The following is a 14263-nucleotide window of genomic DNA, read 5'->3' as shown; positions in this document are numbered from 1 at the left end:
ACCGCTGTAGGACGGAACGAGGCGGGAAACTTACACCCAAACAGGCTAAAAGTCCAAATTAACACGAGGCCCACTGAACACGGGATTGAATGGGCGCGAGGTCAGAAACGCCGAAGATCGTCGTCTTCAATAAATTACAACCCTTCAACAAGGTCCGCTCCGTATCAAGCAAGTCCATGTAGAGGTTCAATTAGAGTTGAAGCGAGGGAGTTCTAACTTGTCACAGTAGCCCGTGGCACTTAGACACGGCAGCCTGGCGCTTCGAATGGCGGAGAAGCGCTAACTGCAATCACCTTGCATCGGTCGTCGCTACGAATCACGATTTGTGAGTACATGTATCAAACGTCTACTCTCGCTACATCCATCATATGTCATGGCTCCTTCGAGACCCCCACCTGACACTTCTTTTGCCTTCCTCTCGAAGGTTTGTGCACTTGCGTCTACATCCGAGTCGAGATGTCTCTCCGATAACTCCACTAAGGATCTCTCTCCCACTCAGTATGAGAACTCGAAACACAGAATTGGTATCTATACTTGTAGATCTTCGGATAATTATGCTCTCATAGCTTAACCTAGGCTCAGGGCGCTTACTTCTTTGTGACAGACTTTCCTATTCTATATCCCGCATTCTCACTGCTAATCTCATGGACAAAAATCCAGAAATGCTCGATGCAACGACGGCTCTGGTATATAAGGTGTAGCACTCTCCTGCATTGGACACTATCGTCGTTTCTCGACTCAACATTTAGCACAACATGACCGGTCACCCTCTCCTCTCTCAACTCTCTGAAATCGACCAACACCGCTTCTGGGAGTACGGACGAGGACCCCGGACTGTCGTCCCTTTCGAATGCGTTCACCATGCATTCGAACACCATGCCCAAGCCAACCCCCACCTCACTGCACTCGAGGAGTTCGACACCAAGATCTCCTACCGGGAGCTCGACAACCGGGCTAATTGCCTTGCCACTCACCTCCGTGGTTTGGGCGTCGACGTTGGCTCGCGTGTTTGCCTCCTCGTCGAGCGAACTCCACGACTTGTCGTCGGTATCCTGGGTATCGTCAAAGCGGGTGCATCCTACGTTCCCCTTGACGGTAATGTCGTCTCCGATGGTACCCTCCATCACGCCATTCGCGACTCGACCCCAACGGTCGTTCTCACCCTTCGCAAGTTCCAACACCGCCTTGCGGACACGTCGTCAAAGGTCGTCTACTTGGACGACGTTCTGTGCAGTGACTACGACCCTGGTCACTGCATCAAACCTCAAGACTCTGCCACCAAGTCCGATTCTGTCTACATCGTTTATACCAGTGGTGAGTTTTGTGGGCGCTTCGACACCCCAACTTTGATTGACGTCATTGATCAGGTACTACCGGCACGCCCAAAGGTGTTGATGTTACCCACGGCAATGTCACGAACCGTAAGTCTCCTTCTGCCACTACGGTTGTGTCGAGTTCATGTCTAATTTCGCGTTGTTGAAGTATTATGTCTTGCCCCGGGAAATCTGGGCATGAAGCCCGGTATGAGGGTTGCTCAAATTATGAACATCTCGTTCGACCTTGCGGCATGGGTGAGTTTTGCTTGTATTTCGACTGCGGATTGCACTAATCATGTACATTAGGAAATTTTGGGCGCCATGATGAACGGCGCTACCCTCTGCCTTCGAGGAAAGACATCCAAAGAATGGAGGGCCGTTATGAGATCTGTTGACATATTGATCTCCACCCCATCGATGCTGACACCTCATAAACCCGCTGATTATCCCAACCTCAAGACCGTCGCAGTTGCCGGCGAGCCCTGCCCAAAAGGTAAGATCTAGTATCGCCTCCGTTGACCTCCATTGCGAGCTCATCCACCCGCCTTTAGCCACCGCTGATTCTTGGGGCGCACATGTCAATTTCTACAATTGCTGTGGCCCTACTGAGGTCACAATTGTGAATACCATGCAACATCACACCCCAGGCGACACAATCACCATCGGGGGTCCAACTCCCAACAACTCTGTTTATGTTCTCGATGAGAATATGTCTCCTGTCCCAATCGGCGAACCCGGGCTGATGTGGGCTGGCGGTGCTTGCGTCACCAAAGGCTACCTCAATTTACCTGACAAGACCGCTGAACGTTACATCCCCGACCCATTTGCGAATGATGGGTACGTCGCCATGCGCTTTTTACTCAGAAAATCATCGACTAAATCATGAATCCTCTAGTTCGATGATGTTCAATACCGGTGACCTGGGGTAGGCTCTCGACTTTGCCTTACGAAACGGCTAGCTAAACGAACTTATAGACGATGGCATATGAATGGCACCCTGATCCCTCTTGGGAGGATCGACAATCAAGTCAAGGTCAAGGGGTTCCGGGTGGAACTGGATGGCGTTGCTGCTGCTATCGAGGTGGGATACCTTTTTTATTTGGGCGGTTGGTGGTTTGCTGACCGTTGTTGGATAGTCCTGTCCGGGAGTTCAGGTGGCTACCGCTCTCCTTATCGACGAGGAACTGTGGGGGTTCGCCACTCCCTCTTCTCTCGACGTCGAGAGTGCTAAAGCAGCCGCACTCAAGGTCCAACCCTACTACGCCGTTCCAACGAGATTCCTCACTATGGATGAATTCCCCAAGACAGCGTATGTTCGCTTTCATCCTCTTCGAGTATTGACCTCTAACCCGCTGTTTTTCTTTTTGTCAGAAACGGAAAGACTGACAAACGTGTCTTGCGTCAAATGGCTATCGACACAAGGGATCGGGAGCAGGTGTCGGTTGCCAAGGAGCCGGCTTTGAATGAGCCCAACCCTATCATCCCGTCAGCGACACTCCAGATCACTCCGAGCCTTCTCCATCGTACCTCGGACAACAGTCTGGGCTCTACCACTACTGCTGTAGGCTCTGACGTCAAACAGATCGACTCCTCCGCCTCCTCCGCCCTCGAGAAAGAACAGTATATCTGGTCGGGATACGAGGATGATGAGTACCCTGAGAAGATTCATGGTCCCATCATTCGTAACCTTCGCCATCGAATCTTCTCCCTGTACAGGCGTCTATTCTCTGTGGTCTTCATCATCAACATTGCCCTCCTCATTTGGATTCTCGTCACCAAGGACTACGATGCCAACAGGCTCGGAGGGATCGTCGTCGCCAATGTCTTCATCGGGATTCTCATGCGTCAGGAAGCCGTCATCAACATCCTCTTCGCCATCTTTACCGGTATTCCTTCATCTTGGCCATTGGCCATCCGGCGTGTCGCTGCGCGGATTTATACCATTGGTGGTATACACTCTGGTGCCGGGGTTTCTGGGTTCTTCTGGTTGGTCGCGTTTACTGCGCAGGCTACCAAGGAAATGATGAATCGTGGAAAGGTACGTATTCTCATGCTCTCAATTCCTGTCGATACACATTTACTGATAGAGTTGCCTTTGATTTGAAGACATCTGTCCGCACTGTCGCGGTGACATATGTCATCTTGGCTGAATTCCTTGGTATTCTCATCTTCGCCTATCCGGCCCTCAGGAAGAAGCTACACGACACCTTCGAGATGACTCATCGGTTCCTCGGATGGACTGCTCTTGCCCTAGTTTGGGTGCAATTTATATCTTTGACCATTGACTACATGCCTGAAGGACAGACTCTCGGACAGACCCTTGTCAAGTCTCCTTACTTCTGGCTCGTCATCATTTTGACTGGTAAGTGATGTCCTTGCTTGATCTTTACTATCAAAATTCCTAATCGATGTTGGAACGCAACTAGTGTCAATTATTTGGCCGTGGCTCCGTCTCCGCAAGGTTGATGTCCGCTCCGAGGTTCTATCGAAGCACGCCGTCAGATTTTGGTTTGATTACGGCGGTACGTTCCTGTTTATTATTCTGCCTAGCTGACTATGCCTGATGACATTGTTTCACCTCAGTCACGCCTCCTGCCGGTTCCTCCGTCCGTCTCTCCGATGCCCCATTGAAGGAATGGCACGGCTTTGCCACCATCCCAATGCCAAATCGCTCTGGATATTCCGTAGTCGTCTCCCGGGCTGGCGATTGGACCTCCAAGCAAATCGACAACCCGCCGACCAAGATATGGGTCAAGGGTGTCCCCACTTATGGTGTCCTCAAGCTCGTCCCCATGTTCCGTAGCATGGTTCTCGTCGCCACGGGATCGGGCATTGGCCCTTGCGCTCCCATCATCTTCGAGAAGAAGATCCCCATGCGCGTTTTGTGGACTGCGCCGAATGTCCGACAGACGTTCGGTGATACCCTGTGCGACTCTATCCTAGAAGCGGTTCCGGATGCTGTGATCTATGGTTAGTGTTCCGCTTCATGCTGGCTCATGGCTAGTACTAACCTTGGTGTTTGCAGACACTCGTAAACATGGCAAGCCTGACTTGGTCAAGCTTGTGCTGAAACTCGTCAAGGAGTTTAATCCCGAGGCAGTTGCGATTATTTCTAACCAGCCTCTCACAGAGAAGGTCGTCTACGCATGTATGAGCCGAGGGATCCCAGCCTTTGGTGCGATTTGGGATTCTTGAAGTAGCTTAGAACAGATATCACATTACTTCTTGCTTAATTTATTGAGACTTGCATGTTCAGCCTTTGTCTTTAATTAGGAACGATGGACAGCTTGCTTGGTTTCGCACTGTACCCCTAACATCTCCTCCCATCTGTGCGTGTGGAAGGAAGACTATATCTGCACCCCTGTCTCCCAGTTTCTCTCAAAATGAAACCTTCGCATATTCAACGCATTGAATGGTCCAATGGGAAGTCCTTGGCTGACTCGCGTATAAACGTCACCTGCACCCAAAATAACTCCCCCAGTACTAAATTCAGGGTGACTTCCTTCACTAGGCTTACCTGCCACCACTGGCTGTAGCACGGTGCCAAGGCTTCGCTACACGAGTTACGTGAGTAACGAAGGACGAGTCTTGGAAGCCGTGCGGTCCTTTTGCTTAGATTAATGTCAATGAAGCTTGCATCGAAAATAGACGGTGGGATTTTGTCTTGAGCTTAAACGAGATGCTCTAAATCCGAGCGCGATCTTCTCAAAAAGGGGTAGAATAGACCATGCTTATAAGAGTTTCGACAACGATTCCCTGAGGTACCAGGAAAGTCTCTCCCCACTCCAGATAGCAATGTCGCAGTACTCGAGGCGTCTTGACGCGCGCTTCCGAAAGGCTGGATGGCTTCCTGCCAGCCCCGCTGTCCTCAAGGAATGGCTTCTCAATATCATCGAGGACACTACTGTTCGTGCACCCCGCGCACTTGCTCCCGTCATTCAAGAGTTCAAAGAACTCATCGAAAATGATGGTGAGATGTACATGGGCTTCAACCGCATGTTCGAAAATGCAACAGGGCCTGTCAGTGATTCATGTCCCGTGCTTTCCTTCCAGTAGAACCTAATACTGTTCTCATTCAGGTGAAGGACTACAGCACTATGCTGGCGCTTTTCAACAAAGTGATCGCCGAAGCGCCTTTCTATGGTCCCATCGGTCCCCCTTTCTACATGATCCTCAACGAGGCTATGAATACCCAAGGCGGGTTCTCAGCCTTCCTCGCCTCTAGACTCAACATTCAGTTCAAGAAATTATTCGATGTCTGGGCCGCCTACCTCGAGTCCCCGGACTCCCGCTCCGTTCTCAATGACGGACCAGGTGGATGGTTCAGTCCGGAGGCTATTTCAAGCATGACAGAGGACTTTGGCGACCTCACCTTCCCCCAGATCTTCGTTAGCGATCCCTCTGCCCCCTGTTGGGGTTTCATGTCATGGGACGATTTCTTCGTTCGCCAATTGCAGCCCAACGTTCGCCCTCTCGAGTTACCAGACAATGACAACGTCATCAACGCCGCTTGCGAGTCTGTTTTCTACAACCTTCAAACCAATGTTCACGAGCGAGATCAATTCTGGATTAAGGGCGAGCCGTACTCCCTTATCCATATGCTCAATGACGATGCGGACGCTCCACAGTTCATTGGGGGCACTGTGTTCCAGGGCTTCCTTGAAGTTACTGGATACCACCGCTGGCACGCGCCCGTCACCGGAACTGTCAAGAAGATCGTCCAGGTGCCCGGAACGTACTTCGTCCAATCTCCGGCGCTCATTGGAGAGGGAGACAACCCCTACCTTCGCTCCCTGTCATTTATCACCTCCCTCACCACTCGCATGCTTATCTTCATTGAGTCCGACAACCCTGCGATTGGGCTCATGTGCTTCATGGCCATTGGGATGACAGAGGTCTCGACCTGCGAGGCTACCGTGGCCGTCGGCCAACGTGTTAGCCGTGGAGACGAGATAGGGATGTTCCATTTTGGTGGTTCATCCCATGCTTTGATCTTCCGACGTGATGTGACCATCCAGTTCGATGGAGAATTTGTGCAGCCTGGCGAGGCTGCTCTGGTGAAGGTCAGGTCGGCGATTGGAGTTGTTGGAAGCGACCCTTCCCCTCTCGAGGGGAAGTCAGTGAAAGTAGGCGGAGGGATCGAGTATAGGCCTTCAATGACTACGCGCATCTCGTCGTCAGGAATTCATCCCCACAGTCCCAAGGAGCTTGGACAGGTCGCTTTCGGTGCGGTCAAGTCTGTGTTTGGACATGGAAAGAAAACTTGATAGTCGGGAGAATCTAGAATGTCTGGGAAAAGTTTTATGCTTCATTAACGTTCAGAACAACCTGTACTGGTACCGTGGCGCTTCGTTATTCATGTTCAATCCACAGTGGTCTTTCGACCTGAGACCGGACGCCGGTAACCTGCCTACCTACCAATGTTAGGTCGGTCATTAGCGTCGTTGGCGAAGCGCCATCCCTCCCCCTCAAGATATAACTTGTAAATCAGATGTCCAGGGAATGATATATAGCTGCAAATAATTACATTCAAAAGTACCACGCCGTCATTCACTCCTAGTTTCTTCACGTCCCGTTTCGAATTTCCTTATTCCTCCATCTCCGACTCGGACTTTTCCTCCTCGCCTGTTCGAATCCGCCCAACGTCGTCTTTCTTCAAAGATTACAACTCCAATCACACCGGGAAGACAGCCCAAGAATCTGCCAAGACAAAAAACATTTTTATATGTCGTGTAGTCATACAAGTACATCAGGACCAAATCTACTACATCTACTGTACAATTCAATTTGAAGAAAGTCAACGAGGTGTGGCCCAAAAATCCGAACTGGTATCATCATGTTTGTACCGTGTTGCAAGAGAGAGAAAAAAAAAGAAAAAGAAATAAAGAAGAAGACGCTAAGGGAAGCAATGTGAAAGGGAGCGAATGTGACCGAAAAGGGGGTATTGGGGTATGAGGAAGCGCCAAACCGCCTAGAGTGAAACCCGTAGGGAGAAAACAAACAGAAGACCAAAAAAGTGAAGGATCGTAATGTACAATACAAAATGTGACTAAGGTAGGAGGAAGATGCGTGTGGGGTAGTAGAGTATGCTGTGAATGGGTTGGTGGTGAGGTGCCATGATGTGAAGTAATAGAATATGAATGTACTGCGAAAGAAAAAAAAGCGTCGAATGCCAAGTTTGCGCGCCAATGTGACGATAAATGAAGATGAAGATCATGATGATACAAGTCCAGCCAAGATGCAAGTGAGGGGGTTGCCAACTACCAATATGTCGTGTACGTCTGGTTGTCGTCATGGTGAAAGGGTATGGGGTATGGCTGACAATTGGGGGGAATGCGCACGAAACGAGAAGCAAGAAGGGAGGGGGATATGCAATGGAGATGATAGATCACCGAAGGGGGGTTTTACTCAGAGAATCTGAGTGTTTTTCCGTCTTGCGATATAGCACCGGGAAATCGTGTAGAAGAGGCCGGATATAATCAGGGTAATCTAACGTGGCGCGAGCGATAAGCGTCGAATGTCCTTTCAAAAGATAGGGAGAGAGAACACACCCCTGAGAATAAAATGGCATTTATCCACCGGAATTCGCTTGTGAGAAGGGCACCAGAAATTGGCGTAGCTGTGCTCAAGGTCAGTAAATGCCATAACGAGGAGAGCATTGACAATGGCAACGCACCGAAAAGCCCAAGAACTCCCCCAATGCCAAAGAACAAACCTAACCGGGTACCGAATTCATTCATATCTTTCGAAAGGAGACCTGTCCCACATCACCCCGTCAGCAGCAGATCTTTGATGCACGTCAGTGGATCAACGCACCAATCGTCGCGGGAACCAGAGCGATGCAGGCGCCAGAACAGAACCCAAAAAAGATGGCAAAAAGCGCTGTACTAGTGGCATCCCGCATTGCGGCCATGCATAGCACAGATACGCCGGTCCCTGTCGTAAAGAACACCAGAAGATTGAAAAGCCCCAACTTGGGCGCAAGAGCGTTGGGAATCATCCGGCCACAGACACTGGCCGCGTTCAAGATCGAGAGCTGATAGAAGGAAGACGCTCCAGTCAATACAGTCGGCTCGGATATGAACGACGTCACGACTGAACTTACAGCATAAAAGGCAAACTTCTTGTCTACCCCGTGGGTGATGGCGTTCAACTGGAGATAAAAGACGGGGAAGAAGAGACCCAAGAAGGAGAAAAGGCCGCTGCCCGGGATGTCAAACAGGTAGATTCGATTGTGGCTAAAATGATGCACTTACGCAATGAGAAGGAGCAGGTATGGCGGTTCTTTGAGCCACTCGATAATCGGAAATTTCTGGACGGCTTTGGGTGGCAATCTCGTCCTCATGATAAGTGAGGCCACGACGAGCAGAGTCACGTTGATGCAGGCGCTGACTCGGACACCATTGTGAAAACCAAGGTGGCTATGGAACAGTCTGTTGAGCATGATGGGGTGCAAGATGGCGCCTGTCCATACGGGATCACGGTCAGGTCGAAATACGATCACGAGGAATTTAGCTCACCCAAAGCAGAGCCTGAGGATACGATACCAATGGCGATTGCTCTTCTTCGATGGAAGTAGTGAGAGACGATGCCCAGACCTGTTGACGAAATGAGCCAAAGTGGGTCGCTCGGAGAGAACCCTATCTTACTCGGGATATAGGTGATTCCGCAGGCTGCCCCGAGTGCGACCCCATTGGTGAGAAAGACCTGAATAGGATACCCATTAGCTTGATATGACGGGTGGAGAAGACAAAACCCACCTGATAATACGACCCCGGATGGGACAGGGAGAGCATGAACACTGGACGAGTTCGTGAGTCAACCCGGAAATCCGGTGCGAAGAAACATTACATACAGGCTATTGCGTGCAAAATTACGCTAGAAATCATTAGATATTGGCTGTTCCGCGCAACCTTCTGTTAATCGAAAGCAGGCTAGAATTCGGTGAAAACGACTTACAAGTATCCTCTATCGAAAGCACGGCCCGTGAAGAGACCCATCGAGAAATTCAGGAATATTTGAGTGCCGCCTATCCATCTAGCAGCAATTCGAACCGAATTAGCAACGGGCTTCCACGCTGAATTTTCGGAAAGCGGAAGAAGCGTCTGTTGAAACACGTATACGTCTAGACGTATGCCACAACGGTTCCAAAGAAGAAGCCGGAAAGACTTACCCAATGCTGCTTGGAGTGGAGTTTTGGAGGTATTCCCTGACATAAAAGTCCTGGTAGACACCAAAGGCGTTGATATAGCTGCCGATATGACAATCAATCGAGTGTCTCTTTGCGACAAGAAGGAGAAGCGCACCCAAAGGTCGTGTACTGAATGAGAAACCTGTGCGGGGAGAGAAGTATTCAGCCGACCCTGCCGACCCTGAGTGACATCGAATACGTACGAGCCAACGACCGTCAACCATGCCTGCAAGCCTCCCTCCGGAAACTCGTCTGCAGCCTGCTGCTGGCTTTCTGCTACATCGACGACCTTGACCTCTATCACACTCCCGACGCTGGACCTCAGCGTCTCGTCACTGTTGGCTTCACTGTCGCGCTTCGATTTCATGTTGACAACAACGTTCCTTGATCGATGGTGTAACTCTGTTCGCTATCAGATGAACCTCGGTATCCGTCCTGGGCGCGGTCGAGGTGTGGGGCAGCGGATATGGAGCAGGGGAAGGGATGAAACTGGTGGAGAGGGGGAAAGTAGAGCGTATCGCAAATCGTTCCGGACTATAGGTTAGCTTTAAAGGTCTGAGGCGGGTCATCGCTTGTACTGTGGGGATTCGGCGTTCCCAGCGGTTAGAAGGCATGCCCGAAGTCAAATCTGTATTTGTTAGAAGAAAACGTGCGAGATCAAGGGCAGGCGAAGCCCACCAATGACAGCCGTCTTCGGCCTTGCGAGGCGAGTCCCATTTGGCAGCCCATGTCACCTTTAACCCCATCAAGATTTCCAGAGCGAACCGCATTTCTTTCCTCCACTCCGCTCATATGGATTTCATGAATATCATCATATAATCTCCTGCTCCACCGGACTCCTATGTAGCTGCTAGTGAGATTCCCGAACAGAGTTTCAGAAATGATGAAACTCGAACCAACCGCTCATTGTTCTTCAAACAGCCCATGGTACAAATCATTGAAATCGAGGCAGAGTTACTCTGGAAGCGGCATCGGTCTGGGGTCATCGAAAGATCCTTCTCTGCAAATAGGCTAGCGGAGTCGGATATTGGGCTTGAAGTATGAGGCCATAGGCGGATATGAATCTTTCAGGATTGAGGATGTACGTCCTTCCTGTCGACGCCCCGTCAACAGCAGAGAGAACCTACGAAGCCCGATGCTGCAGTCAACAAAAACCCTCACCCAGCCTGGGCCTCACCTGAAGAACAGTCTTTGGACTGTGGATAGGTTATGGAACGGGAAACCTGGAGTTCAAGTAAATCAACGGCTGAGCATGTACAACAACCCAATTCGGGGCTCAGATGTCAGCGTTATGGCCATGATAGTCGTTGATCCCGTCCTTTGGGCGAGCTTAAAGTTTCGATTAGAAGAGGCTGAACTTCGATCCTAGGGATAGAAGGATTTCCATCTGTGTAAAAGCAATAATTAAACTCGCCCTAAGAACTCAAAGAACAGAGGTTGAGTATTATTACGCCTCCGACAATTCCGCAAAAGGCGAACTCACCCACCGTGATGGTGTTCCGGTACAGCCCCATCTCTTCAATGGAGCTATAGGCTATCAGCAACAGAGGGTACGGGATACCCTTGTTAGGTGTGGAGACCTAGTGTCCAATGAGCTCGCCCGAAGAGGAACCTGCGGGGATACGGTGATGAACACCAAGGGAAAATCTCCCCGAACTTGGTTTTAGAAACTTTCCGTGCGAAGCGGTACTTTAAGCAATCGATGTTCCACCTAGAAAACGCCATGCAGACGAGGCAAATCCTGCAATACCACCCTTCAATGTTCAGTTCCTTCGCGTTCCAAGGAGTATACGATGGAAATTCTGCTCACCGAGCACGTAGTGACAAGTGTCGGGACTGCGGTGGATCCTCCGCCGCCTCAGGCGTTAACACCTCGCTTTAAGTTTACCTCCACGGATGAAGTCCATAGAGTCTCGGATTGTGTGCATAGCTCCCACACCCGTCATGGCCACTGTGTGGTGAACAAAGTGGGCTGTATGTCCAAGTGCGGTCCCGTCTGTGCAACAGGTTGCTCTCCGAGTCCCTGACCGACACTCGGTGCCGATGTCACGATCAAACCGCTGTGCAATCGCAACCAAGAGGTGTCACGAGCGATAAGACAGATGGTGGTGGTCTATCAAGAAGATGAAGAAACTATGGAGGTCTCAGTAAGGTTATAGGTCTCCCACCAGTAGAAGAAAATGTCACTCACACCAGTGCCTACAATGCCTAAAAGACCTGAGACGATCATCTTAGGAAACTAGAACTGTGGGGAACGAATTCAATGTCGAATCGATTCGTTGTACATACGCTTATATACAAATTCGAGTAGCTAATGTAATCGAGTAGGATAAAAGGTATATACCAGATGAGTCCGAGCTCATCCCAGACCAAGCCCTAAGATAGTCCATACACAATAACGAAAGGATGGACGGACAAATAAGAAGGAGCTCTACCAGAGAGCTTGGTACAGCGAAGCTACGAGCTCTCGCCGAAATTCTTCAACACTCCTCCATGGACGGACATCCGAGAGGCAGAAGACCCATGCGATAAATGAAATCTTCGTGCTGAGGACGAGGGAGAGGTTTGGTGAAGATGTCGGCCAAGTTGTCGCGTGTGTTGATGTACACTGTGTCAAGTGTACCAGCCCTGACCTCATCGCGTAGGAAATGGAAGGCGATGTCGATGTGCTTCGTACGTGCGTGAAACTCGGGGTGGTGAGAGATGGCAACGGCTGCCTGGTTGTCGGAGAAGATGGTCGACGAAGAAGGCAACGGGAGACCGAGTTCAGTGAAGAGGGATCGAAACCAGAGGGTTTGCTTCGCTGCGTGAGTCGCTGCGACGTATTCAGCCTCAGCAGTGGATAAGGCGACAGAGGTTTGCTTCTTGGAACTCCAAGACGTCGCTCCTCCAGCCAAAGTGCAAACATAACCGCTAATCGACTTGCGGTCGGCGTTAGACGCCCAATCAGCATCACAGTATATGTGGACTTCCGGAGACCAGTCGAGTTCTGGGCCTCCGTAGGTCAAATGCAAGTCCTTCGTCCCTTTAAGGTACCGAAGGATCCGCTTAACCGCGGTCCAATGCTTCGCCTGCGGGTTGCGAGTGAATTGGGCGAGTCGATGGACGGCGTAGGCGATATCTGGTCAAGTTCCCATAGCCGCATAAAGGAGGGAACCAATCGCAGCAGCATAGAGGCCAGATGCTCTTGGATCGTCGGCTTGATCTTGAGGCGCTGGGTCGATCGTATCGAGGTTGATATTGAGGTCAAGGGGTGTGGTAACGGTGTTGGCGTCCGAAAGACCGAATCGATCGAGAAGGGAGTCGATATAGTGCGTTTGGGAGAGGGAAATTGTGCCGACGTCGTCATCTTGGTGAACCTTCATGCCTAACAGCATTTGTGGTCGTCCTATCTTCGTGATTTCGAACTTCGAGGCGAGTTCTTCGACTACTCGGCGTTCTTCTTCTTCAGAGTCGGTATACCCAATGATGTCGTCGACCCAAAGGAGTAGGATAGTCGTAGCACCGCCAGATCGTCGAATATAGCAGCAGGAGTCGGATTTGATCTGGGTGAAGCCGATATCGTGCATGGCAGCGTTGAACTCGCGGTTCCAGACGTTACCAGCCTGCTTGAGGCCGTAAAGTGCTCGACGAAGCCTGCAGACACGTCCAGTGCCGTCTTCAAAGCCAGGAGGTTGCTTCATGAAGATTTCTTCGTCGAGTTTGCCGTTGAGATAGGCGCTCTTCACGTCGAGTTGAAACATCCGCCACTTGTTAATCGTGGCCAGAGCTGTCATGGATCGAAAGGTGTCGAGTCGCATGACTGGTGCGAAGGTTCCGTCGTGGTTGAAGTCCTCTCCAGGCTTCTGAGAGAAGCCCTGGGCGACCAGTCTCGCTTTGTAGCGTATAACACGTCCCTGGTCGTCCTTCTTCTTCGCAAAGACCCATCGGTTGCCCACAGGCGTTCGGTTCGCAGGTAAATCCACCAACTCCCATGTCCCCATCTTTTCTAGCATCCTCAGCTCCTCCATAATCGCACTCCTCCATTCCTTCGACTCAGGACCTTCAAGAGCGTCCTTGGCAGACTTGGGAAGCGAAGGTTCGGAGTCCTGGACTTGCTCAATGATAGCAGTAGGTGAAAGGGGTGGAAGCGACGAAAAGTGAGCGTCTTCATCGACAATCTCCTCCATGGTGACTGGATAACGAGTAGGAATGGTTGGAGGAGAGTGGGAGCCGATTTCTTCGAGGATATGCGAGGGATTGGTTGGTGTGAGTGAGAGAACACGAGCATCGACGTCCTCTTCCTCCTCCATAGTCACGAAATGATGAATGAGGAAGGTTTGGTACCCATCTGAGTTGGAGGGAGAAGGGAGCTGTCGAGCGAGCTTGGTCCTTCGAGCCTTGTCGCGTTTCTGCGTCTCTCTCCTCCAATCGCGCTCGGCAGGCTTGCGAGCTTGCGGGTTATTGATTAGCTTGTAGTCGAGATCGTTTCGAGGACGTAGAGATCGGAGCTGCGAGTCGGACATGGAGGTCAAGGGTGGTGGGGCGTCTGGAGTCGGTTTCGATGATTTCGACGGTTTAGGCGTTGGTGTAGGTGTTGGTGCAGGCTCGGGTTGAGGTGAAGGAGACGGGGTGTAGCGGAGATACGGAAGAGGGTCGCCATTGTCACTGGGAATCGTCTCGACTTCGACAGATGAGGTTTGGGATTCGGTTTCAGAGCGCTCATCGTCGATTCCGAGCTCCTCCTCGAGATGAGGACCAGGGATAATCACCTCAA

At 50.9% G+C, this 14263-nt stretch overlaps 3 protein-coding genes across 3 annotated transcripts; 2 read left to right on the top strand and 1 right to left on the bottom strand.

The window, feature by feature from the left end:
* Window positions 1-755: 755 nt before the first annotated feature.
* CC1G_06250 (nonribosomal peptide synthetase 12) lies at window positions 756-4511 on the top strand (the record flags this gene model as incomplete). Its single annotated transcript, XM_001836611.1, has 13 exons — window positions 756-1314; window positions 1368-1421; window positions 1483-1571; window positions 1623-1809; window positions 1868-2153; window positions 2212-2241; window positions 2292-2397; window positions 2453-2625; window positions 2688-3354; window positions 3423-3678; window positions 3743-3838; window positions 3900-4286; window positions 4342-4511. 13 exons carry the CDS (start codon window positions 756-758, stop codon window positions 4509-4511), a joined length of 3060 nt encoding a protein of 1019 aa, XP_001836663.1.
* A 600-nt stretch (window positions 4512-5111) lies between these two features.
* On the top strand, window positions 5112-6583 carry CC1G_06249 (phosphatidylserine decarboxylase; the record flags this gene model as incomplete). The annotated part of the gene is made up of 2 exons (XM_001836610.1): window positions 5112-5336; window positions 5396-6583. The coding sequence occupies 2 exons, from the start codon at window positions 5112-5114 to the stop codon at window positions 6581-6583; spliced, it is 1413 nt and encodes a 470-aa protein (XP_001836662.1).
* A 1141-nt stretch (window positions 6584-7724) lies between these two features.
* On the bottom strand, window positions 7725-10277 carry CC1G_06248 (monocarboxylate permease; the record flags this gene model as incomplete). The annotated part of the gene is made up of 14 exons (XM_001836609.2): window positions 7725-7805; window positions 7868-7935; window positions 7993-8073; window positions 8133-8352; window positions 8422-8518; window positions 8573-8780; window positions 8837-8914; window positions 8966-9023; window positions 9077-9117; window positions 9172-9194; window positions 9276-9353; window positions 9490-9567; window positions 9711-9890; window positions 10186-10277. 14 exons carry the CDS (start codon window positions 10275-10277, stop codon window positions 7725-7727), a joined length of 1383 nt encoding a protein of 460 aa, XP_001836661.2.
* Between the last annotated feature and the right edge of the window lie 3986 nt (window positions 10278-14263).

This window comes from Coprinopsis cinerea, assembly GCF_000182895.1.
Source record: "Coprinopsis cinerea okayama7#130 chromosome 4 map unlocalized cont3.4, whole genome shotgun sequence".
Classification (NCBI taxonomy): domain Eukaryota; kingdom Fungi; phylum Basidiomycota; class Agaricomycetes; order Agaricales; family Psathyrellaceae; genus Coprinopsis; species Coprinopsis cinerea.
The sequence above is the reverse complement of the archived record's forward strand: the minus strand, read 5'-3'. Positions and strand labels throughout refer to the sequence as shown.